The 27,885-nt window shown below is 37.4% G+C and overlaps 1 protein-coding gene across 1 annotated transcript; it reads left to right on the forward strand.

Annotated features, from left to right (window-relative positions):
- Window positions 1-1,953: 1,953 nt before the first annotated feature.
- On the forward strand, window positions 1,954-27,867 carry LOC128468260 (B-cell linker protein-like). The gene is made up of 21 exons (XM_053449949.1): window positions 1,954-2,429; window positions 9,692-9,757; window positions 13,769-13,818; window positions 14,307-14,350; window positions 14,461-14,605; window positions 15,332-15,588; window positions 16,722-16,797; window positions 18,071-18,154; window positions 19,438-19,463; window positions 19,916-19,941; window positions 20,925-20,964; window positions 21,304-21,346; window positions 21,872-21,923; window positions 22,004-22,025; window positions 22,233-22,289; window positions 23,094-23,140; window positions 23,987-24,030; window positions 25,082-25,149; window positions 26,343-26,426; window positions 26,768-26,923; window positions 27,517-27,867. The coding sequence occupies exons 1-21, from the start codon at window positions 2,383-2,385 to the stop codon at window positions 27,634-27,636; spliced, it is 1,554 nt and encodes a 517-aa protein (XP_053305924.1). The 5' UTR covers window positions 1,954-2,382; the 3' UTR covers window positions 27,637-27,867.
- Window positions 27,868-27,885: the final 18 nt, after the last annotated feature.

The raw sequence follows: 27,885 nt of genomic DNA on the forward strand, positions 1-27,885 counted from the left end.
TCAATGCTCAATCTTTATGTTGCTTTTTATATTTATTTGTCCTGTGATTTAGATTTTAATCTTCTGGAAAGCCTTCCGAGAAAAGTAGAGGCTGTTGTGGCCACAAAGGGGAAGACCTCCATATTAATGCCTATGGGTTTTTAAATAGGTGTGATGGTGACAGGTGTATTTACTTTTGATATATTGTTTATAAATAGAGAATGGGATTAAACAGTGTGGAACAGTCTCTATAGTGGGTAAACCCATCATTTCAATAAAGGCTACCTAGTCTAGCCAAGATAATGCGAATGATATGCGTGTGTAAATTTCATGTTAAAATAATGTTTGTTTTGGTGAATAACTGAGAACTTTTTTGGAGCTGAACCTACCATCCACCTGTTCGGCCTCTCACGGCGGTCAGTTATGGTTTAAAGGGATATTTTTATTTTTAAGTAAACTATCCCTTTAAATAATTCTTGCTTTGGGTTGGGTAGGATAAAGTGTGTAGTATTTAAAAAAGATTTATAGACCCCCACGCCTATCGCCAAACCATCCTATAATTCTATCATGCTCACCTTCCAGTTATGCTTGGACTGGCCATTTGGCACACCAGGCAGATGCCCAATGGCCCAGTGGCCGATAGGGCTGCATACTGATCGATAATGCCTCTCCAGTGGCAATAAGTGTCCTGCTGTGTGCGTCCACTAGTGTAACAAGGCGGACACACGCTGCCTGAGTATTAAAGTGTAACATGAGGTCACATATATCCAGTCTGTGGCCCAGTTGGTGGCCGCTGGCCTTAAAGTGCATTGGCTGCCTAAGCACCCCCAGTCTGGCCCTGATGCTTTTATTAATATCTATGGCACTTTAAGACAGATTTAACATACCAGCTTTTAGCTTGTCAGTGTCTGGCGACAATCACAGGTCTCATCATGACATCATAACACACAACCTACAGAGCACCCCATCTGTGCCCTGCTCATGCGGGGTAGCCAACACCTGGATTATTAATGCCATAATCAACCAAATCAAGCCAGCCTTTACACGTCTGCAAGCCTTTCTTAGACCAAACGTAAACCTTCTCTAGATACGTATACGGTTAAAGGTAATTGCGTTATTAGTATATGGTATTCGTTCCGATGGTGACGCCACACTGTCGAGGAAAATCTTCAAAATAATATTGTAACATTGACCACACAGTTCGTAGTTTCATTTTATGTAGACTCATTTCCCAGGTCTAAATTGTAATCTAAAAAACACTACAAACGACCGTGTAATGAGAGTATCACATAAATGTGCTCATATTGATGATGTCATTGTACGTAACATTCTACCGAATGAGAGAATTGGATACTTTGGGTGCCTCGTCTCTCCCGCTGACTTTATGTGACATTCTTTTATAATTGATTGGTTCTCCTGTGAAAACAATGTTTTATTATCTGGCATTATCTCAAATATGCAATGACATCACCGTGATGCAATCTAATTATTAATCAGTATCAAAGTGACCTAATTGTCCTATCTATTTCAGCACATTATACATTATATATTTTGTAAATATAAATTTTATAAATATGTTTGCATCAGGCCAAACATAGAGCCGTGATGTGGCTTGTCTTACAAAGACCTCATTAGGCTAGATGACCCCGTAATCAGGTGCACTTACTAAAAATATATTACATTTATTATTCATTTTTATTATTATATTAACATTAAGTATTAATGCAATGCAGTGGATCCCTGCATCATCCCATTAGGTTCCTCCGGTTAAAGGAGAAATCTGGTTACCTTACCTTTCGTGAGCAAATTTACCAAAATGAGTTGCATAGTAATTTAATTAACATAGTAATTTAGGTTGAAAAAAGACCCGAGTCCATCAAGTTCAACGCCATCGGCTGTTCCATCTCATGTCTAAACGCGCCGTTTACAGACCTTCCATCCCTTAAAGTTTAGGGATCCAATACATTCGCCAGGTAAAGCGCAAGAAGGCATTGGGGCATTAAAGGGTTAAAATGCTATAAACTCATCCGCACATAGTAACGTTTCAAGCGAGGGTAGAGTGGGAATTCAGTCCTCCTGAACCAAAGTTTACAATCAGGAAAGGCAGCCGAGCAGCCTGGTTCTCGCAGCCAGAAAGGTAGAACCTTACTGTTTGTCTAAGACGCACGAGCTGCATGGGCAGGGATGTTTGTCATGTGATGAAAAGGAAACTTGAAGCTTGAATATGTGATCAGGCAAGTTTTCCTTCTCGCATTCATAGAGTAATGTGCCGGCAAACCACAGATAAAAAAAAAAAAACAATCAGTTCAGAGAGTTACGATTCGACAGAGACCGCCGTCAGGAATAAGGATATTAGAGAGACTCTCGAAGCTCATTCATGCTTTCGCCTCCTGCGCTTGGAGAATGAATACGTTTAATAAAATCGCAGTACCTGCGGGAGAGAAGTTCAGGTGAGATCCTTTTACTTTAACTTTTTTTTTTTTTTTACCTTCGCGTTTAAATTAATTATTTTTGGTTAGAAAACAATGATTAATAGTTATACGATTTTTAGGTGCTGGTGATTTAAAAGGGATTATGAATGTGAATTCCTAAACAGACACCTGTTCTAGACAGGTTGTTGCGTTCAGAATGTTAAAGGAAACACATAAGGTGTTTTTAACCGTTTGCTGAATTTAAACGGACAAAGAAACATAGAATCTGCCGGCAGATCGGCCACAAATTTGCCCCTGCTGTAAAGATTCAATCCTTAATGAGTCTTTGGTTTCGTCTTCGATTCAGGAGCCATGTGCCTACCCTGTGCAAGTTTAAATTGTCTTGCAGTGTTAACCTCTGTCGCTTCTCTTGGGAGACTGTTCCACTTCTCTACTACCCTCTCAATAAAGAAAAAAACGTAACTCCCTTACATCTAAGCCTCTGATCCTCTAGTTTTACATTATGACCTCATTTGACAGTCGGGGTTGGGGTTGGGGTTGGGGTTTGGGCTGTCTGACAATATATTTTGCAGACTGCTCAGTGATACATAGTGTTCATTTTTTTTACTTGTTTCATTACATTTTAATAATAATAATAAATAATAATAATTAATAAATAATAACTCTGTAACGATAGCAGCCTTAAGTGGTATTCGTGACACCCTGGTAGTAGGGTGACCAGGAGGCTCATTGAACTGGGGCACAAAAATATAAAAATGTATTCTGTAGGACATATTTTAACCTAAGTGTAAGTTATACGCTTTGAAAGGTTGAATATATTTAAATGTCCGTAAGCTTTTTTTGGGTGATACTGTGCCTTTAATGATGCAATCAGTAGTTTGGCTCGTACAATCCGTTTATAACGCTGATAATTTGCATACGGTATTATGCTTTAGTTACGCCTTAATAATCAGGTCGTGAAATTTTTACTTCCTTGTACCACATGGATTACTAACTCTTTAGCTGCCCTTTTTTTTAGCGTGTTTCTTGAAAACATGCAAGGAAATCCCTAATTCTCTAAATAAATTTAAAAAAAAAATACATTTAAAAAAAAAAGTAATTTAATGGTGTAGAATTTGGGTTCTTGACGCCGGTGCATTCTACGTTACGACATGAGACATGAAGGACATGTTCGACTAAGTAACGCTATCCTCAAAATACCTATAAATGTGATCCGTTTTTATATTCAGAGTGTTTTTGCTAAAAAAGGGTAAAGTTTTTACAGGCGCCGTTTAGGTACATCACCTGGGTTTATGGGATTTAAAATACATGGTGAAAACTTGCATCCCCCATGCAAATATCTCATCTAGCCACTAAATTTAAAGGAACATAAGTGCCATAGTACGCACTTTAATGTATATGATGGCTGAGTGGTCCCTTTAAATGTTTGTGGTATCCCCCTTGGAAATGCATGGACGGATTCTGTGCATTTGCCCCTTCTCCAGGAAACAGCTAACGAGCTATTAACGTACTTACATTTATTGTGTAGATACCTTTGTCTATCTTTTGTATGCAGATCAGGCGCTTTAAGGGCACACTAGGTATTTGCAGTTTTGTATCTCTTGCCAAGAAATGAGATCCGTATAATTAACCGGTATTTGCTGTACGTCAGGTGAGACGTTTTACGTTCATTCAGATTTAATTCTATTTAGTATAATGACCTGTGCTTCCTCATGTGGAGATGGTGATGGGGATGATGGTGCTACTACATGGTAATGACATGCATCAAGTCACGTGTGTGTGATTCTGGATGCAGTAAACATGTCATCTAGTGATCTGTAGGTGGGAGAATGCTGTTTGTGGGGGGCTGTGAGTCAAGGCTTTGGTGTTAATTCCGACAACTGAGTCCGTCTAGAAGCGGTCATGTAGGCAGTCCGTTCAAGTGGAGCTTGACCCAAGTTTGGACCTGTTTCGTCATCCAGGTAGGGCGCCATCCATGTGGATGCCTCCCCATCATCTAGGTGGTGCTAGATCCGTGTGTCCCTCCCCACCGTTTGTTCTCCATCCAGGTGCAGGCTCTCCCCTGTTGTCTAGGTTGTGTTCCATCCAGATAGGAGCCTATTACGGAGACTTCCAAATAGTTCTAAACCTAAATATAGCCCTCCACGACTTTATCCAGAAATAGAAATTGAATGCTGGAATACACATCTTACACCAGATGAGAGCAAACCAACGCGTTTCACCTATGAGTAAGAGCTGATTTAGTTTGGTTTGTTCGCATCCGATGTAAGCTTTGTATTTAAGCATAAAACTTCTATTTTTGGATAAAACTTTTGAGCCATGGGGTGCTATTTGTTATTCCTATAGAGTAGTTAGGAGATTGTGTGCACCTGCCCTTGATTCATATATAGATTGACACAATGAAACACAGTGAGTAGCATTTTTAATTCTTTTATCTCCAACGCCCTTTAGGGTTACTTACCAGCTGGGGACGCCAGAAGACATTGAGTTACGTGACTCCATTGAACCAACCATTAAAAAAGTAGCTCTGTTCCTTATACCATCAGTAACTCTGATAGGAGCCATTCACGGCCACTCAATATAAACCAGGAAACCCCTTGGTATTTAGGACAAAAAAAGCTGATTGATAATGTGACCATCGCGGTGAAATCGGGTAGGAGACCCAGATACAGATCTTTAAACCAAAAATATTGTATTTTAATACACTGCGTTCTATTTCAGGGATTATTTTAAACAAAATGTTTGTCAGAAGGGGAAAACTGATGCTTACCGTAAATGAAACGAGCCGGGAAAATGCTTTAATTATAAGCTGGGCAATTGTAATAATCACCTGTAGTATAAGAAATGTGCACCGTCAGCAAAAATGGGTGTTTTCGTCGTCGTCTGGAATCCCAGACCTCAGACTATGATGCAGAGCCACGGTTTTCACTTTAGTAACTTTACCGTTTTGTTGACTGTCTGGCGCAGGGTTTAAGAAATGTAAATGTTTACTCCGGTTCCAACCAAAGGTTAATCCGCAAGTTTTTGTTGAGCTGAAGTTTCTCTCTGGGGGGGGGGGCTGTGGATTTATGATGTCACCTGCAGATCTGCACACAGCCAGGGGAGCTTTGCCATGACATCAAATTACACTTCGTCCATAATATATCAATGGCGCCAGGCGTTCCACTAAAATATTACCCCATTTCCATCCATTTTACACCTGTGCAATGTCCTATCCGGATATTGTGCATCCAACAAACAACTGCCAGTGTGTGGACTGTCACAAAAAATTGTCTTCTGCAGCTGGTTATCATAGGAGTTGCAGACCAAGGCTTCGTTCAGCTGTTGCTGGTAATAGCAGATAGGAATTTAGTGCGTACTAAAGATAAAATGTAACTATATCGATCAAAAACATTTTATTAAAAACTAAAGGGTTAAAAAAAAAAAAAAACTCACTGCTTACCCACCAGTCTATGGTGCCCATGCTTGCGCATTCCGCTTGCTAACTGCTGTCTTCCTCAGTAAGGTCTGTTAGATGTTGACGGGAATACGTTAATCTAGTTGGTTGCAGGAAAATAGACAAACATAGAATTTGATGTTGGATAAGAACAATTCAGCACATCTAGTCTGCCCTTTTTCTTACTTAATCGGCCCTTAGTCGCTCCTTTAAATTCTGGAGCCATTTGCCTCTCTCTCTACTGGTTGTTGAGAAAAGGAACCAGTCATTGAGAGGCACCGGTGGAAATCAGCCCTGATGTGGGTTAGGTGGGGGGTACAATAGTGATCAGCTGTTCATTGTGCACTATTGCCCACCAAAGCAAATTATATTTTTTATGTATTTCAGCCTGTCCAGAAATGTCTATACTACCAATTACAAGGGTCTCATAAGACCCAGCTATACCTTACATTATTGGTTGCTGACACTACGATGTCTTTTGAACAAACAAGGAAAAGGTCTGTGCCGTTAGGGACCACCATGGATTTCATTTTCCAGGCACTGGGGGGGGGGGTAAAATAGGAAAGATGGGGTAAATATTTCTAAATGTATGCTGTATTTATTTTACGTTGGGTAGCAACTAATTTATGTTTTTTTTTTTTTTAATAAAACCTATGTTGTAATCTTTTGGAGGAAATTTAAGTTTGTATAGGTAAATTTGATTTAAAAAAAGTTTATGACAATTTTTCATTCCTCCAATAATTTTTTTATTATTAATAAGTTTTTTTTTGTTTTGTTTTGTTTTTTTTTTTAAGTACAAACAGCTTTGTTTATGCATAAACTGTTCTTTGGAAATGCCTAAGCTGTGATGTCATAGGCAGAAAATATTTTATATTATTAGGCAAAATAATAACAGTAAACTGATGATAGAAAGGACGCAATTGATGAACAGAGATGGATGTGTGTTCCTCTGAATAAAAGCATGTTTCCATTAAACATACTCTTGTGTTTTCCCAAACAAGAACACCGACAGCAAATCCTTTTATCCCTTCCCGTCCGTTAGTAAGCAACAAAGGAGCCATTGAAATTCTGATTGTGTTTGAAACATCCCTTGATGTCTATAGAATTGTGTATGATGTTGAAATGTGAAACATTGTATAAAAAACAGAATAACGGCCATACCTTGAGACATCTTTCTAAACACAGTCTAGAAAGTTCCTCCGTTCGTCATGAAGGTCCTTGTCGTCCCCAGCTGGTCGACTGTTGACCCCTTTCCACCAAATGTAATTTATTACATTTACCTAATCCTTATTAAGAATAATACGACCATTCCTTTGGATGATACGTTTTGAGACGTTGATTTGAGACGTTGCATTAGAATCACTTATTTACAAGTCTTTTTCATATTAACTGTATGGTTCTTAAATAAATATCTACCGATTATGGCCCCAAAATCGGCGTTCTACAGCCCTCTTTACAGTAAGAGCAGTAAAGATGTGGAATTCGCAGAGGTTGTGGTATCAAATGTAATTGAAGCCTTCAGATATGGGCTGAAGAGAATAATGCGCATGGTTACAAGGACAGGATTTGTTTTTTATATTCTTGATCTAGAGAGAAATCAGAGGCTATTCTGGAGTCAAGATTTTTTTTCCCCTCCTCGAGACACCGTTCTTGATTGACGTGTGTCTTATTTTCAACCTGTTACTTAGTTACAACATATGACACCACAAATGACATCATAACCCAGTGCTTTGTGACTTAAAGACACAAAAACGCCTTTTAATGGATTCTTGATGCCAACCATGGCGGATGGGGGGTGCACTGCGTCAGGCCAATGGCAGCCAAGAAAAGGTAATTACACACTGGCTACGCTTCTAAAAGCCTACAAAGTTACAAATAAATTAGATAAAGCCCAGATATGTTAGGATATCACATATACAAAGTATATTAATGAATCTGTATCTTAGCTGCTGAGACAAAGAGAACCCCAATTATTGTGTTTAAAAGAAAAAAAAAAAAACTCAACTAGGCGTATGTCCATGTGTGTATATATATATATATGTCTATTTTACCGCGGGACGGACCTGAAAAGTCACTGATCTTCCCTACTATATGAAGCATTTTATACAGAGGAAGGTCTGTATGCTTCATTATTTAACACAACTTTTCCTTTTTGGTAAAATCTCACGCACGCAGGTTTAGAATGTCAAATATTTTTACGTGACATTGTTACGTGTCAGTTTGGTAAACATTCTGTGTGGGTTTTTTTTGTTTTTTTTTATTCTTACGTTCCTGAATCCAAGCAATGGCTTTACGTTACAGTAATGGCAATCGCTCTAAGCTCTATCTATTTAGAACGCAGAAGATGTTTTTTTTAGATAAAGGGCAGTTCTGGTTCAATAGTAGAGAACGTGGAACAATCCTACTGTATTTTTACCACTTTATACTCAACATCATAGAAACATAATATCTGACGGCAGGTAAGACCCATTCGGCCCATCTAGTCTGCCCATTTTTCTCTATGGAAACATAATCCGTTCTTGGTCTTCCGCCATCCCATGTTTAGATTCCTTCACTGTATTAGCCTCTACCACTTCTGATGGAATGCTGTTCCACTTATCTACCACCTTCTCAGTAGAAAAACAAAAACAACTTTACCCATTTCTTAAAATCTTAACCTCGATTTTTTTCAATTTGTCAATTTGCTAGCCCACAACTAAAAAAACACAAATGGCCGAGGGTTTGGGGCCTGTGTTTAGATAAATTGTAAATCATTTATAGCGCTACACTATTTGTATCTATAGGGGACATTGCGGGGAACAGATAATCTGACTGTTTCTAAATACTGATTTCTCACTGGCCGAAATAAAGTTTCTAAAAATGCTTTCATTTCCCCAAAAACGCTTCCTGCGTGCCACAAACAGGTGCATTCCGTGAACGCTGCCTAAAAAAACTTTAAAGTCTGTTTTTATTCACGCATTTCAATTACAGACACACCATGTCATCATTATTATTATCATTATAACATTACATTTAAATATATCTATTATTATTAACGTAACCATGGACATATTGATTAGAGGACAATATACAATACTCTGTTTTATCAATCGTTGTAATCAGATTTTACTTTTATAAAATCTTCTCATTTTGTGAAAGTTTTAAAAAGCAGCCAGTTGGATGCCCTGAACTGCTTTATATATAAATATATGGACAAAAGTATTGGGACGCCTGACCATTACACCAACAGGGACTTTGATGACATCACATTCTAAATACATAGACATTAATATGAAGTTGGTCCCCCCTTTGCAGCTTTAACGGCTTCCGCTCTTCTGGGAAGGCCTTCCATAACATTTTGGGGAGTTTCTGTGGGAATTTTTGTCCATTCATCCAATAGCATTTTTCTACAACTCATCCAACCATGTCTTTATGGAGCTTGGTTTGTTCACTGGTGCACAGTCATGCTGGAATAGAAAAAGGTCCTCCCCGAACTGTTCCAGCAAAGGTGGAAGAATAGCGTTGTCCAAAATGCCTTGGTATGGCCCTTTTCTATTCCAGCATGACTGGGTCCATAAAAACATGGTTGGATGAGTTTGGTGTGGAGGAACCTGACCTCAACCCCATCCAACACCTTTGGGATAAGCTGGAACGGAGATTGCGAGCCGGACCTCTCGCCCGACATCAGCGCCTGACCTCACAAACGCTCTACTGGATGAATGGGCAAAAAATCCCGCAGAAACACTGTGTATTATATGTGTGTGTGTATTGTGTGTGTACATATAATATAATGTTTAGGTATTTTAACCTAATGATCTACATGTCACATGTTTTGAAGACTTATTTATCTCTTGTTTCTCCACAGACAAATTCAAAAGCTTGTACATGACATAAAGAAAAATGACGGCGGCTTAATGCAGAAGTTGAAAAGGTAAGAAGAATTGTGATATTCATATGATCTGTTGGGACGCAGTTCATATAAAGTATAATTGTCAACATTCTGGTTCCAACCATGGGAAACAAAGAATAATTGTGCAGAAATATTACTAGAATCAAATGTTTAAAATTAAGTAAAAATTAACTTTTTGTACATTTCCATAAATAAGATGCAAATAAGCATATTAACTAAGCTAACCTTTTCTGTTGCTGTTTAACATTTACTATCCGATTTCGCATGGGACATCAGTGGTTTTTCAGTCTATATGTTAGAAAGTATATCGTCATACCTGGAAATATTTGTGGATCAAAGGTCTGGATATACAGAGGGATTTGGTCTTTTAAAGGAGCCAAAGATTTGATAGGATCCAGCAGATTGGACCAAATAAACACATGTAAAAAGCCATTAAATAGCTGTTACGGATACCATATTCTAAAACAATTCTAACAGACAACGGTAGTAAAAAAAACAAAAACACCAAAAACTCATGGGGTACAGCCTTATTCTCGTGATCTCCATGAATATCCCTCCCCATCGTGTTATCCCTATTTTAAAGTTGCTGGTCATTGTTGATTGGGTCCAGAATGGGAGGAATGGAGAGAACTATGGACGGGATAATGATTGCGTTATATTAGTGGTATCAGATTTTAATATTAATCGAATAACTCCCTTTTATTAGACAGCGATAAACCACTGATGGATTAAAAGCTTGCTTCTTCTCTATTGTTTTTCTCATCAATGTATGATGGGATCGATATGAAAAACCCAAATTTGCATGTTCTGCGTGGCCTTGTACTAATACTTTGCTTTTTATCTCGTGATCTTGTCTAATATGCAATAATCATAACTAACCAAAATTCGAATGCAGTTTGGAATAAAGCTTTGTTATTGGTGTTTACTTAACTAAATTAATTACTTAATTAAAATAAACAGCATGCGTGTATGTAGTAGAAAACAAAAGGGCCGGTGGCCTTAAAGTGCCGTGACTGCCGGAACCCTGCGTGGTGTATACCAAAGGAAAAGCCGTCTTCACTTATTCTGTATAGATCTGTATAGATATACAGCACCAATACCGACGATATAGACTTCACTGGAGTCATTTATATTTATATTTAAAAATATAAAAAAATTAATTACACTGTTGGAAATGTAAAAAAAAAAAAAAAAAAAAAAAAAAAAAGCTATGGGTAATTTTAGGGTCTAAGTGACCGTTTCTCTTTTACACTCAAGATAAGTACAGAAATATGCTTATTATATACTTGTTAGATGACCCAAATAAACCCAGAAACTCACCCAGCCCAGTGAAGCATACTGCATAATATTTGAAATGTTTTAATTACTTGGGTTTGGCCATCTGTCAGAATTAGGTAGTTTCCTCTCGCCATCTTTCTAATTATAAAGAGCGGAGGCTGGCAGAATAACCAGTTCTTTTTCTTTTCTAGCAGACTAGGTGCCAGGAAGCTTTAGTAATAATATTGTTTGTAAAGTTCTGTGTAGTCTGTAATTCTATTGCTAAGACGTTGGCGAACAAAGCAACGCTGTTCCAAAAACATATTCTCTCGATACGCAATATTCTTTTTCTTTATCCACACCACATATGTCTGGATATTTCTCTTGATAAGCATTGCATAAGTTTAGAAAGAAGAACCACCAGACCCCATGTGATTGTGACTGTGCTGGCGCTGGGCTTCCACATTAGTCCTTGTCCCAGCCCCAGGATTGAACTTTCTATCAGGGGCATACCCAGAGTATTTAAAGTGATCTTATATTTGACCCCCCCTGCTCCCTCTTCTCGCTTTAAAAATATCCACAAAAAAATTATTCTTTGCAAGAACGGATTTTCCCTGCTTTATCTCAGCTTTTCACCTCCCTTTCTGCACCCTGAGGACTTGCTTACTGTTCCCTGGTGATCTCGTGGGGTGTTTTCACGAGGGGACGCACGGTTACACTCTCCGGTAGAGCTAGCAGTGCACGTGAAGGACACGTTGAGTGGCACTCACAGACGTAACAGCATCCCGCGCAGCACGTCAGTTCGTCTTTCGCGCTCTGGACCCATTGTGAATGTTAATGTGGAGTATGCCTGTATAGACTCACGCTAACACATACACACTCATGCTAATACACACAGACTTACACACAACAGCTAACACACACTCCTAAATACACATACTTACACAGTCGTGCTCACACTCCCTCGAATACACACTCATGTTAACACATGCACATTCACTGTTGCATACATGCAAGCATTCATACTCTCTAACTCCTCATCAACCCTCTCATTCTTTCCGTGCCTTCCTCCTTCACTTACTCGCTTTCTCTCTCCTCCTCATCTTCTCATTCTCACCTACTCACCCCCTTATGTTGCCGGAGGCTTCTTTCTCGCACAAGGAGTGCGAGTAGGGTCACGTGACCCCGGTGTATTTCTGCTTCGGCGAGTGGCCCGCTCCTCTTTTTGTTGAGCGTTTTGGAGCGTCTAGCCTGCCCCGTGCTCTCCATGCCCAGGTATGACCATTAGTTACACATACTATGCCATAGATGGCTCAGAATAAACCATACATGAGCCGTGTAAGTCCTTTAATGATCGGCACATGCGCATCTTGTGTATCGCCCCCTCTATGGTAGGTCACCTAGGAATCCCTTGGAAAAGTTTGATTGGCTATATAGTCCTAAGCAATTCTTCAAAAGTTCAAGCCACAAAAACAGGAATGAAAAGCAGTATGTGATTTAGGAAGTGATCCATAGACTGTAACGTATCCCAGCATTCACATAAGTTATGGTGTATTTAAGGGTTTCAGTTTGATTTGTAGCTCCTCTCTCTGTCCTGTGCCAACCATGTTTAGGTTCATTTACTAAAGCAGGAGTTAAAATCACAATGTGATGATTTCTATGCAAGAATGGCTGAGCTGGCCCTGCATAATGCATAGCTTAATGAGGTGACCTTCAAGAAATCTTACTTATGTATACCTTTTACAGGGACGTCCAAGCTACTCTTGGAGAGCAAGCTCTCTGGAGTTGGCCCTTCAAGTAAGGTCAAGGAGAAATAACTGCAGCTCTCCTGCCACCTCTGTCTTAATGGATAAACCCTATTGAGGGCTTCAGGTCCGTTCCCTTCCAAATTGAATATGGTTCCCTGGGTGTGCGCAACCTGAAAATGAACGCGTCACTGACTAAAATTAGAAATTGGTTTGGATGTGACGTGAGAATGCATGAAGTCAATGAGTGGGTGTTGTATAAGTGGAACAGCCTTCCAGCAGATGTGTCCAGAAACCACAGACCACAACCTCCAAAATACACTGTGGAGATTAATCCGGCACTGGCCCCTGTGCCCATTATTAGGTGGCCCTGGGTGCAGAATAGATCAGAATAAAAAGAAAGGGAATATGTAAGATCTATGGGTTTACCTTTCGTACATAAATCTTTAAATCTACTACTTACACGTTCAGTGTAGCCACGTAATGATATAGCTAAAGATACATTAATATTCTAGATTTAAGGGTATTTTTCCTTATCAGCTGTCATAAAATACTACAATCGAAGTCCTCTTTATCATGGTTTCATATACTGAACTCCAAAATAGTTAGGTATAATAAATGGCAAACATGTAAACAATTTACAACAATGAACAATAACAATTTTGAGTGGAGTGCTGGCGATCTTTGAGATCTGTTACCTTTCCCATTTCCCAAAAACATTTATGTACCCTTATTGTCTTCTGTATTCTACCATGCGCAGCTTTCCCCAGGGTGTGTCTGGAGAAATCTTAAGGTTGTATATCCTACAGTATCATATCTTCGCCATATTTCCAAATATCCTACACTAGTAAATGATTATATATAATATACACACACATACATTTATATATATAATGTGTGTGTGTGTATATATATATGTCTCAGGTCCTATTAATGTTATGCTGTCGATTAACGTTCTTCCACAACTTTGCATTTTTGTCCTGCAAACGTTTTAGTTTTGCTAATTTGTTTCATTATCTCTGTCGTATAGGTTTACAAATAAGAATCCTCCTTCTGTGCCACAGAGAGACTACGTCCCAGGTACGCGTATGATCGACATCTATTGAAAAGTATCAAGTGCTATATAGTTTATTAAAGGTGCTGTTCCCCTTAGGCGAGCTATGTATTGATCTCTGCAGCTCGTTAAGTGAACAAACATTATTAGATGTTTTTTTTTTTTCTTGTTTCTGCACTTGATCATATAAGCCAACGCAGAAAAGGGTAAGATGCTATTTCTATGGCAACAGCCTACCTGTCCTTTTCTATCACGCGACAATCATTGCCTTTTAAAATTTATGAAAGTGCCATCATTTTACCTGATTAATGAATTATGATTATATTATTCATGGGGATATACTAGAAAAAAATACTTTACAGGATAGCTTGAAAAAAGCTATCCTGTAAAGTATTGTAAAACATTTTTGATTAATTAATTGCCGATTTTTGTCTAGCAATTACAATACTTCCTGTGCCAACAAATAGGCTATAAGCAATACAATACTCTTTTTTTATTTTTTATTTTATTTTAGATCACATAGAGGAAGAAGAATTTGAGGATGAATCCGATGAGTTTGTAAGTTATTGTGTTTTTTTGCATTTTTTCCCCCTTTTATTCTATGTCTTGTATTAACGATAGGCTGGGGAATCTATTAACTAAATGTTTTTTTGTATTCTTGGTAACAGGCGAGCGACTATGAGGACCCGGATGCTGATCCGGAGACCTACGCCGTCCCGGAAGACGGCAGCGACTATGAGCCTCCGCCAACAGAACATGAAAAGCCTTTCCTGCCATCGTTCCATTTTAGTCCTGAAAGTGGAGGATATGCAGGTACCTACTAAATTATTCTACTTTACTGAATATAAAACCAAATCTGACCTAATCGCCTGATTGTTATATTCTAAAAACTGGTCAATAACCTTCCTTTTTGTGCGATTTAAATACATGTGGGTTTTTTAAATGTTTTTTTTTTCTTTTTATTGGTTTTTCAAAGACAAATACAAGGGTACAGAAAATAGTGATGTTCACGATCAATAAAGACGCTAATGCTAATAACTAATGATTGGTCGTTCTCATCCATACACCGATGTTTTAATGCAACTAAATAGCAAAACAGAAAAAAAAAGAAAAAAAAACATCATGAAAATAAATCTTGGCATTGCTTGTAGGTCTGTTTTTTGTTTTTTTTTAATAAGGTGCGTCTTATAGTCCTGGGAAATGGCTAATTACTACGATTTCAACAACAAATGGGAATTAAATCCCTGAATAACGACTGATATCATTACAACAGAAATAGCATCTAAAAAAAAAGCTAAATGATAATATTTATAAAACAAAAATAGAACCCAAAAGCTACCTGGGGGATACATTGGAGGATATTTTTGGGGCAAATTATCGCTCCATAGCAATATCTCATCCTTCCGGTTCAAGAAGTAGCAGCTAGAACAAAGTACCAGTCTTAAGGACCAAAAGGACACAGACTGTGTCATTGAACATATAATGTTGTTTAAATAATTTATATTTACAGGTTTGTTTGTTTTTTTTTCTTTACAAAAGATAAACCAGGAAACAGACAACTACCTCAGCTGCCAAACTCAAAAGTGAATATGGCTATCAGACAACTACCGGTTCCAAACCAACCAGTACTAAAGCCAAGCCAACTTTTATCCAAACCTAGATTACCCACTCCCCCCAAGCCCACGGGAAACTCGCCGTTCCCCATACCACCGAGTCCAAGAGCTCAGGTGAAACCACAGCCGCCTCCGCCGATCAAAAAACCATTGACCCCACCGAAGCAACATTTTGATGATGAGGTAAGGTTTCATTCATGCCATACCTATTGATTCTAGCATTTTTTATCACGGCTTACTCTTTTTATTTTGCAATCAGTGTATTTGTTTTAGAGATATTTAGCACAAAAGAAAAGATACGGGGAAACCTACATCTCTAATTCTGCCCCTCTGATGAACTGAGTAGGGGCAAGTTTGTGCATGTGCATGGAACTCAGGTGCCCAGTTCATGTAAGGTGACCCTGCAGTAGTAGGGCACCAGATGATGGGTGAGGGAGATAGTGTATGTGCGAGTGCATTTATGTTAGTGAGTGTGTCTGTTAGTGTATGGTCGCAGACTGCGTGTGTGTTAGTAGCGGGTGTCAGCATTTGTGTGGGGGGGGTTCGTGTATGGCGATAGTGTAAGCCTTTGGTGTTAGAGCGTCAGGCGTGAATCTAGGGTTAGTAGGGAGATGTAGATTGCGTGTGCACGTGTGTAAGATAAGTGTGTGTGTTAGTAAGCATATGTGTCTTAGTTACAGTGGACGCTACAAGCGGTGGATGCTCACAGACAGGGCAGAAGCTGTATAGTCCTCAGGATAAGGAGCCTGACTGGATGGCCCTTGGGCAGGGCGCTTGGTCGGATGGCCCTTGGGCAGGGAAAATAGAATTCCCAATTCCCCACCCGATGGGGCAGAGTACATATGGATGTGTGCTCAATATGGGTGCATTTGGGTAGATTTCTCATATCTACCCGCATTTCCATTTTTCACCAAAAAATAGAACATCCTAGTATAATCATGGGAATGTATTTTTTACTGTCCTGTTGGTGACCCTGTAAAAATGGAAAGTGTAATTTTTGGTTGATGAATATATAGCTTCTTCAACACCGACAAACCCCTTCAATATCTGAATAGTGCCCTAGCCTCCAAGCACAACTTCCGCTGTCTTTTAGACCCAAAACTTAGTTTAATACAGCAAAATTAGGCACATTGAAGTGCATAATGGTTGAGTGTTCGGCTGAAAATCTCTCCTTCTACCTGTGTCCAGCAAGAGTTCCCATTGATATCAGCCGGTAGCTCGAAAACCAGGACCAAGGAGGAGAAGTTGTGTGTCGGCCCTGTTTTTTTTTCCTTTAAACAAGTGCCAATACGGTTAACAATCCTTCTTTATTACAGGAGGACTACATTGTGCCGAGAGATGAAGATGATAACTATATTGAACCTACGCAGGAGATGCCTCAAGCTTATAAGCGTAAGAAATACAATAACTTTAATTTTAATATAATTTATGACTTTCCCAGATGCTGTATCAATAGTTCAGATTCAAATACTAAACTATTTGGGGTGTTCCATTATTAATTGTCCCATAGTCTAATGGCACCATATACTTTATATTAAAAAAGAACTGAACCGATGTGCATAAGGTCCCTGAGCTTGGGGAGCTGTCTATAGAGTTCAAGAGAGTAGGAAACCAAAAACTAAATGTGCACCGGTGTTAAAAATACTACTGCTAGTTCAGTCTGGGGTAATACGGCAGGACAAGTGCCCCTTATCAACGTTGCTTTCATGCCCACGTTAGAGATTTGTCCTGACCTGGAACCAAGCCGACTAGTGTTAGATTTTCGATCTCTGGCCAACATGTGGTTTAAGGAATAAACCATTTTAATGGATATTTTGGCACCAAGATGAAAATCATGTAGCTTAATTCAAGCATTTCTATTTTTTTTATTGTTTTTTTTTAGAAATAATAAAAAAAGTTGTAAAAGTTTTAATGTCTGATTTATTTATTTTATATTTTATGTTTTTGCATTTTTTGTGACCAATGAATGGGCTCTCAAGAAAAAAAACAAGTGCAAGACTAAAGGGGAAAAAAAAAGTAGATAAGGCGTATTTTCAGTTCCCTATTTTCGGTCACTTCATTTTAATGAAAAGTGGTGATTTCCTAAGGAAGACTTATAAATAACATAGATTGTATAAAACACAAAGCTGTTTTTGGAATGTGTTGGTTCTTCTTGAGCAATATTTCTGTGACATTTACATGTCGGTCATGAACCAAGTGAACCTAACAGTACTGATGTCATTATCAGAAAATTAACCAAGAAAACATATAATTTGGATGTTGGGTGGCCACATTTCATATTGGCTTCAGAGACGTAGGGCGTTATGGTTTATGATGTTTGGTTACTTGGGCCTTATCTGGACACCGTATGGTTTATAATGACATAGAAAGCTTTAGATTGTTAGTCAGTCGAATTTAAACATGGAATAGGCATATGGCTCCTGAATCTAAGACAAGCCTAAAGACGGAATAAGGTTTGAGTCTTTACAGGAAAATTGGCCGAATGGTTCTTATCTGCCTTCGAATTCTATGTTTCTATGTCCAGCAAGAGGAATACAGAAAATGTCATAAAATTACAAGATAGGGAAAAAAATAATTATCATTATTATATAAGAAAAACTTATCTGTCTGCATATAATGTTTTAAATGTAACTTAAATTTGTGTTTGTTTTTTTTTTGTTTAAAGCTCCTGTAGTGAATCGTAAAACTAAACCCAATCATACCCCACCAAAGCCACAGAGACACCAATCTGCGGATGCCAGCGAACCAGGTGAGTGGAAATTCTAGGTGTCCTTCCGCATCAGAACAGCACATGTAAGAAGAATAGCTGGTTGTGGGGCTTAATTTAAGGCTGAGTTGTGGTTTTAACTTTCTGACTTCGCTGTTCATTGTGAAGGGTGAACAATGGCAGGTTCCTGAAACAAAAAGAGCTCAGCCCTGTATAACCAATCATTCCATGGAAAAGCAGACTGAAGAAATCTCACTGGTTTAACTATACATCCTACAGGGCCGGCCAGTCTGTGCCTGCAGCAGAAGATCACTGGGGTTGGCTCTTCATTATGTGTAGTGAAGTCAAGGAAATGAAACCCCAACTGTCCAGCAAAACGCTACTGCCATCTTTAGTCAATGGACCCATTTGAGTGTCCCTGTACAGGGTTTCTAAAACAATACATTTAATCCACTTAATTTCAATGCCATATTTATTTTCATGGGAGTTTTTATTGGCTTACGTTTAGTGGGTCTAAGATAATATAAGCTACTCTGCATCTCAAACTTGATATATATGTTACTGCTATATGGACAATTTATCTACCTTCTCAGCAATATACTCTGCATACTGTTGAAAGATCACATCCTCACGTGTTAAAATAAAAAAATCCCTAAAATGGCAGAGAAGGCTGGGTATTGGCAGGAAAAGTCATAAAGCAGGAGAGATAGATCCTAGTGGGCGGTGCTTAGCTGGGCATAGGCAGGGCGATTGATAAGTGCCACCCACCTAGAATGGCTTTAAAAACATAGTCCTCAAACAGTAATTACCCAGCAGCTGGATTGTGCTTATTGAGTAAATTTGGAATATAAACAATTAAAAATATTTTCAGGGTACAAAGGAGAAGAAAACAAAATGCTATTATAAATTAGTAGTGTTGCTCAAAAACATCCACCTGATCTATATTTAAAAGTTATAATTAATCCAATAAGCCATTTAGTTTACTAATGAATTTCTGAATATATAATATTGGCAAATGGATTCTTTTGTATAGGAGGTGCTTAAGTCACATGGCTACATCCAATGAATACTTTGTACATGTAACTAAGTAATTTTATTCAAATAAATGAGATATTGTATTTTATACACACTGTGGTGTGATGAGTATTGTGATGCACCCAAGATCTTAGCAAGGAAGGACTCCATAGTATCAGAGAGGAAACCACATTTTAAATATTTTATTCTATTTATTTTCATTACCGTCAGTGTACAGAATATTATAAATGCTCCGTTAGAAAACTGGAGTATGAGTTGTTTTCTAATATTATATTCTTGTGTTTTTCCAGTGCTCTATGAGGTCCCAGAAAATGAGGTAATATATTTAAGTATGACCGGTTGTTTTTTTTAAAAAAAAAAAAAGTGTACGTTTTTATGTATGATACAATCTTTATTTTTCATCATATTAATGCATATATCTATTATTAAATTAAATATAAAGGTTGGTTCTCCCCGAAATGGATTCAAGTTTAAAAACATTTGTTAGGATGTCAAGGATTCATCATTAATTAATATATTTTTATATTGGATACCACCTATGGCTCCAAATACTTACCGGTGATGGGTGTTCCAGCAATAATATATTTCATATATAATATATGAATAATAATATCACGTGGAAATACATATAGGAATTTTTCTGTCCTATTTCCTAATAAGTTGAAAATAATAATAATAATTTGTATAATGCTTATACAAAGTGGCTGTTGCTGACTTTTATTATATTAATTGTATTTTAATTTACTTTTTTTTTTTACTTTATTTTAGGCAAAACCTTCCCCACCTTTAAAAAGGTAATTTGTTACATCATCCTTATCACTTAATTAGATGAACTCCTTGCAACCGTAAACCCAATTTTTCTTATTTCAAGAGAAAGGGTCATGTAAAAAAAAAATCTATCCGATCTTCTGTTTTATTTTTTGGGGGTTTCGGAGCTCTGCATCTGGTTATGTCTAATCTTGAAACAATTAAAAGTGATACTGTGTTGGTGGGTTTCAAACAGCAGTTCTGGAATCTGTTACAGACGGAGGGTGTTTATTCACTAAACCGTGAATTGCCGTTTAGTTAAACGTCACAATGCATTATGAATGACCAACCGTAGAATAAGAGCTGCGTTGTCCTCTTATAATGCAAAGTTAATTCGACGAGATACATTTATTTTTAATCGCCTGCAAATGTATGGTTTGGTGAGCACAAGTATTGTTCATCTCTGCATAATGATCTGTTTCAATAAATGAGAAAACCCCTTAAAAATACCCAACATTATTTATTAAACAAAAAAATGACTTTTATGTACTTACATAGTGTTTGTTGGTTAGCTCTTTAGATCTTTTACTTATATATTATATATTCTCCAAATGCTTTGAGGCATTATGTGTCTTTTTAATATTCAAGGTCATCAAAAAGTTTTCAGTGTAACTTCTTAAAAAAAGTAATACTTTCCAACCAGTGGAAACTTTAGGGGAAAAATTAACGTTTCAGAAGCAATTTGACGTAAAGTGTGATGTGACCTTTGTGTCCCATGACATGAAACATTGTGATGTTGGCAGATGGGGACTGGCGGGTTCACGGGTAACTTTGTTACTGCAGAAGGGAGCTAAAGGAAGATGATTAATTATGCCTAAATAACATGAATACATGGTCCAAATTTTTGTAACAAAATTTCAACCAAAATATTTAGCCTTCATGTTGTAAGATTACTGCATAGGATAAGTATTATTGCTTAAAATTATATTTTATTTTGTGGTGTAAACAATATATATATATTTTTTTTTAGGGATTCACTCCCTTTTCAAAGGAATTTGCCACCTAAAATAGTAGGTATCAGCCCACTATATTGCATGAAATATAGACTGAATACAGTGTGTATGTGTGTGTGTGTGTGTATATATATATATATATATATTTATGATTTTTGTTTCATCTTGGAATAAATGTCTTTAAAGTTTCATAGAAGACTACAAGGTCATCTACCCATCGTACAGCGCTGCAGAATATGATGGCGCTATATAAACAATAAATAATAATTTACTGATGTGTAAGAAAGGGAACTTTGGCAATGGAAAGAAGTATAGTGCATTCGCAAAATGTCTAGGTTTAGGGGGTGTAAGAGTAAGTAACGAATTGCCCCTAACGAGGTGCATTTGCTTTTCCAGGAACCCCCAGCTGAAGATGAATATGAAACGGGGGACGATCACCGTGAGTAGAAGTCTTGTAATTTGAAATATTCTATGGAATGATCATTAAATATTGTTTTGTAGATTTGATGTATTTTTTGGGCCTTTCATGCTTCGGCCACCTACATATCGCCCTTTTTATCTGCTAACTCCTACACATTATTGTATTACTTCACTTTTTGATGGCAGAATTGCAAATAAAAAAAAAACAATAAGATCACAAGCCATGCCTGTATTTTTTTCCCTTTTAACACAGTTGTGTTCAAGTTATTCTGTGCCTACACAAATGCATGTATTCATTTTTTTATTTATTTTCAAATTTAGACTTTTTCTGTAACATTTTGAGACATATTTGCTCCTGTGTGATGTTTTTATTCCTACTACAGCTAAATAAAATTTTATATTTCTTTTTCTATTTTTTTTTTTTTTAAAAATGTGGTTTTGCTATTCTCTTTGGAAACCTGGTAAAATGAATACCATAAATAGTAACATGACATTTTCCAGAGAATCTTTGAAATAGAATACAATTTATATTTCTTATCTTCAGCCCAGCACAGACCAGAAACAGCCAAATTACCAAGTCCGCTGCCACGGAGTGGGTGAGTTTTTATACATAAATAAAATATATATATTATATTATATATAATATTTATTAATATATTATTATTTGCTTTTTCAGTAAACCAACACCACCAAAACCAGTAAGTTTTATACTACTAAGTATGTGTGTATGTATGTATGTATGTATGTGTATATATATACCTATGTGTGTGTGTATGTATATATATATATATATGTATGTGTATATATATATATATATATATATATAATGTGTGTGTTTAAAAAAATTGTTCTGCAAACAAAATTAAAATATACATTTTAATTTTAAACTTTTTTTGTCTATTAAGCAAAAACCATTGTTACCTACCAGGGATGTGAACAGTAATATTGGTAAGTACACTGAAGTTAATTTGTAATACATCTGAATCCTTATGCTGGGTGTTTGAGATGTTTCAGAACAGATAATCACGCATTCTGCGGAGTAACAAATTTTAATGGCTTTTTGCAATTTAGGTTTTCCATAAGCGGGGATATGGCTGTAATTAAGATACAATGATTGGGAAATCATATTCAGTGTAATACAATTATGTTTTCATATTTGAAAACACAGTTTCACTATGAGCTTCAAATTAAAAGGGGCTTTTTTTGTTAATATTAGAATATTTTAGAACTTTTGAAACTCACTGTTTCTCAGTAACTGGGTGAAGCCCGTCTTCCCCAGGTCTATACTGGAAAGTTCCTAGGAATGTTAATGAGTTAAAGGCAGTTCAAATCTAAAACGCTAAACATATAACAAAGTTAAAGTTAGACATCTGCGTTCTTTAGAGAACACTCCAGAAGATCGTATTTCAAACTTTGTAACGTAATCCCTTTTTATTATTTATAACTGCTGCCGTGGCACCTTCTATTTGCCAATTCAAAAATTTCGAATGTGTAAATTTGAATCAAAATGAAGACAATTTGAAGGTCCACGGGACCCTAGCCTAAAAACCAATTCCAGAAAGTTCCCAGGCATGTTTGCTTATTAGTTTTATAGTACTAAAGTACACTATAGTACTATAGTGTAAAAACATCCGTAGGCTATCAGTGAGTTAACCTAAAAGACTTATTATACGTTATCCAACTCTTGCAAGCATGAACACAATATTGATTGTAAAATAGTTAAATTTTGTTAATTTTGTGTTACAGATAAACCCACAACTTTAGAGCGACACAGAGAAACCAGTGTAGGATCCGAATTTCCAGTACCTCCAAAGTGAGATTTACTTCTAAAAATCGTATATCTATATGTGTATATATAGTGTGTATGTGTATATATATGTATGTGTATATGTATATATATATATATGCATATAGACAGGCAACGTTTATGTGAACATAAATCCTTATTCTCTTGCCTCTTCTTTGACTTCTTTCTTCGCCTGCTCCTCCCTGGTATCAGCTCCTTTAACCAGGACTCCTGGAGCGCTTCCTCAATGGGGCGGAGCCTCCATGCTCACCCTCCCCCCAATTGGAGGAACGGGGGAGAGACTGTGCCTGTGCTATGCACTGTGGCTCCACCCTTTTTGCAGAAGTACTCCAAGAGCCCAGAATATTACAGGCAGAATAAGAGAAGTGGTTCTGCTGCTCCTCGTACAAATTAACGAAACTGGCAAATTTAGTTAAAAATGTACATTCACACGTATCAGAATGAACAAGGCTACAGTTTAGCCTGTTTTGGCTAGTTGTTAGGTCCAGCTTGCTTAGGTAAAGGAACTCTATTCACTATGGGCCAAGGCAAACCTTAAGACTAAAGTTCTAAATTTCCGCCTCCTAGCCCCCACTCAACCTGAGGAGTCATTTCCATTCTCAAGACACTTCCAATGTCCCTGAACCTTAACGGAGATTCGGCTTTGCACAACTCTAAAGCTCAGGGTTGTTTTAGTTGAATAATGAATTTAATAATTGCTCCATCTTGTGGCTCGCATGATTTGATGCAAGCTTTGTTCTCAGTTTATCCCCTGCCCAGGTCATTCCGAGAGCACTGCCCTATTAATTGATCCTAAATCCTCATTAACGCTATATATTATATTATATATATATTACATTTTTTCCCTTTTAGGTTACCCGTTCCGAATCCTATGCCCAAACCAAACATTATGCAACGTAAGTACTAGAATCTGGATGTGAACTTTTTTTTTTGTTTTTTTTTATGTTTTTGACATTTTTATTAAGATCTATTATCAGAGTTCATCTTTCTAATTATAAATGTGTACTATAATTTCCAAATATGTATGGTTTGTAAAGAAATGTTTCAATCCTAACACAATATGTAATGAAAATATTATACGACATTAGAAGCTCTGATCGCTTTTGTCCTTGGCTACTTCCGAAATACAGTAGTTTAATTTAATCTCTACATCCCATTAATTTCTCAACAATCCTCCTGTGGTTTCTGTCCAGTTGCCCTGACTCGTTTAGTTCCTCTTTACCCAATGGAACTTTTCACCCCCCGGCCCGGCCCTTCAAATCCTCTACTGTTCATAATTATTTTCTTGGACTTCATGCAAACTGCAGACTATTTATTATTATTATTATCTTTTATTTATATAGCGCCAACAGTTTACGCAGCGCTTAATACAATACATAAATTCAAGGGGTCTGACAAGACAAGAATTGACGGACTAAGACAAACCGATACATTAGGTGGAGAGAGCCCGGCTTGCAAGCTTACAATCTAGAGGGAAATGGGGTGACAAACATAAGGCATAGAGAAAGGGTGAGAGGTAGTGTGGTGGTTGTATCGGTGACAAGGAAGTTCTAGCAGACTATTTCTCTGATACGTGTCTCTGCATTTCAGCAGATAACAGTATTCATGTGTTGCTACTTTCATCACGGAAAGTTCTTTTTTTTGCTATCACCAGTGGGTTGACCTAATTTCGAGTGACTACACAGTGTTTTTAGAATGCCTTATAGTAAGAGGAAAGTGGATCTTTAATAGTTCCACCCGTCACGTCTCCCAGTAAAGCAGGGAAAGGCTGCACAGAAGAGGTTTTATGTGCTAAACTATTCCAACACAGAGAAATAACAAGAAATAATAGAGGGAACCCATAACTATCTCTGACAATTTTGATTTTCTTTTTCCTTTTATATAGTTAAAATGAATTCTCTGTTCTATGTTACGTACATGTTTCAGTTAAAGATGTTTATATTCTAGGGCCTGCAGACATTCCAAGTCGCTTTATGGTCCCTCCAAATCGTAGCCTTCCAAGTATAGGAGAACAGGTGAGAAAACTTCGCATCATATCATTAGTCTTACTGCTGAAATATTATAAGGCTTGTGATCCATGGCTCTGAGAAAACCGTTCCCGTCCTCAATGTTGTTAGAATATTTTTGGCTGCATGTGCTTTTGTTCCGCTTTTCGTTCAGGTTCCTGCTGAGATACCCCAAAAACGGCCGACCGCAAATGAAAGGTCCTTGATTTGTAACAACGTTTCCTATTCTCTAGACTTCGCCGCTTTGGAATTTTAACTATATCTGTCATATTCCAGAAACTCAACATTTTAATTTACGATAAACCTCTGTATGCTTACATATTAAAATAACTAATATTTTAATTAACCCACCCTGTTCCATACCCTAGCAGCAGCCTATTATCTGCATGATTACTCGTCCCCACCCATTTCTTTCACCCCTTCTCAGGGTGGGGTGGCAAAAAAAGAGATTTTTGCTGTAGATGTCAGCTTCCTTTTATATAAAAGTCCCTTACTTTTTTAAACCAAATATCTCCGTAGCAATTACACAAAAACAACACAAGTTTCATTATTTCCAATTGATTTAGGAACTACAGGGTGTGGTGAAAAATTGTACAGTCAGCGCTGAGTGACAAACATAGATAACACTAAAAAGAATGGCAAACCCTCCCCCAACTGACTATCTAGTATACCACCAAAAAAAGTCATTTTAGGCAAGGATCAGTGGAACAAACTGAGTTTTTCAATGTTAGTTTGTCGCACCCCATACAGTGTAGTCTACTGTGTAAGTTATTGATATATATTATAATAATCATTACCATATATAATATGCTATTACAATGATAGACGTATGTTTCTAAAATAATATGAGCTTTAATACATGATCTAAAATTCCAATGAAATCATTTGGAAGTATACATTTTTTTTTGGGGGGGGGGCATTTTTCCCCTTTGGAAGAAAAAAAAAATTGGAGCTTCAGCATTTTCATTTTTCATTAAAAAGATATTAAGACAATACAAAGCTGTTAATAAAAATAAATGCAAATTAAACATTTTGGATAATGTGGACTTTGTTAGATGACAGTCCCACTTCAACTATTCTTTGCAGAAAGAAGTTGGGATACCCGACTTATTGCGTTTCTGCTATACTCCGAGAAAACCATAATCCGTAACAGATCGATTGTAATGATAAATACGTTCATTTTGATTTATTTTTTATTGTAGGAAGCTGGCGTAGTGAATAAAGAATGGTATGCTTCGCTGTGCGACCGGAAAACAGCAGAAGACGCTTTGTATGGATCCTCCATGGTAGTGACCTGTCCGCGTTCATCTAAAAATGCATTAAAATAAAATAAAAATGCCGTTTTTACCTGTAGATATACAAAATTTGGGAATAACATTAAAAGCTACACCCAAAAGTTCTATTTGGTACATGACAGCGATTAGTCTGTATATTATCACCAGTTTTAACACAGCTAGAAACTTTTTTGTACGTTGAGATGAAATAATGGCCTACTTTTGAAATTACTTTTCCATATTGTTATCCTGGCTGCTTAGCTTATGTGTAAATATAGATATATTTTGTCATGGTGTGATTATTTTTATACCCGCTACATACGTATCCTTGTAACAAGGTCTGTTATTTTTAGGATGGATCTTTCCTTGTACGGAAAAGCTCTGGACAGGACCCCAAACAGCCATACACCCTGGTTGTCTTCTACAACAGAAAAGTATATAATATTCCAGTGAGGTTTATTGAATCGACGCGGCAATACGCTCTTGGAAGAGAGAAGTCTGGAGAGGAGGTATGGGGGTTTTTTTAACACTAAAAATGTACAATAAATGTAAAAAATCTGATTTAGAAAGTCAATTTACTGTACAATTTAATGTACACACAAATTAAGGGTGGCGTATACTACCAGCCAACACAATGCCTTTTTTTTTTTTTTTTTTTACTTAGCTACTGTCTTTTCTTGCTGTAAATTTGTCTTAAATTTGAGCCATATGCCTATCCCGTGTGTGTTTACATTTCCTTACATTATCAGCATCTACCACTACTGCTGGGATGCTGTTCCACTTATCTACCGCCCTCTCTGTTAATTAAAATGTCATTATCTTGTCTGTAAAGCTTTGACCCTCTAGTTCTAGATGATGGCCTTTAGTTCTAGCATTTCTCCTCCATTTAAATAAAGCCGGACATACCGAGACGCCCTTGTCTTTCCTGATCGTTTTTACCCTGAAAAGGCGAACTCAGACCCTTCATAACTTTTCTGAGACAAAGTGCTTTCACTAAACGGTTTAGTCAACGAAACCCATGCGACCAGAGCGTTGATAACGGGCCGACGGCGTCGGGTCTCGCGTTTAAACGGAGGCTAACGGGGTTCTCGTTGTCTTTCAGAGGTTTGGCAGCGTGTCAGAGATGGTAGAGAACCATCAGCGAGCCCCGCTGGTCCTAATCGACAGCCAAAACAACACGAAAGACTCCACGAAGCTGAAACACGCCATCCACGTGCGTTAAGCCGGCCCCCGGAGGGCCGAAGCCGTTCTACGTTTCGTAAATAACATTATTATTACTGGTTAGGAAGCGGGTGAAAGCGTTTCACGCAGGACACTTAAATTATATTGTGTGTATATTTAATTGTTTTGAGCAGAGACTTCTAGCTGGTTAAAAACCGCAACTTTCCATTTCTGTATATATTTTTATAAAGCTACCCAAATCTTTCTCCTCAGTAAAGCCTACTCAAAGCAAGCCATGGTTCTGTGGGGT

Source organism: Spea bombifrons, chromosome 11, assembly GCF_027358695.1.
Source record: "Spea bombifrons isolate aSpeBom1 chromosome 11, aSpeBom1.2.pri, whole genome shotgun sequence".
NCBI classification, from domain to species: Eukaryota; Metazoa; Chordata; class Amphibia; order Anura; family Pelobatidae; genus Spea; species Spea bombifrons.

Bases quoted from the DNA above. Each gene is read 5' to 3' on its own strand.
- LOC128468260 (XM_053449949.1), top strand. From the start codon at position 2,383: ATGAATACGTTTAATAAAATCGCAGTACCTGCGGGAGAGAAGTTCAG. The intron at 18,155-19,437 runs GTGAGTGGAAAT...GTGTTTTTCCAG, and splicing joins TGCGGATGCCAGCGAACCAG to TGCTCTATGAGGTCCCAGAA. The intron at 19,464-19,915 runs GTAATATATTTA...ACTTTATTTTAG, and splicing joins ATGAGGTCCCAGAAAATGAG to GCAAAACCTTCCCCACCTTT.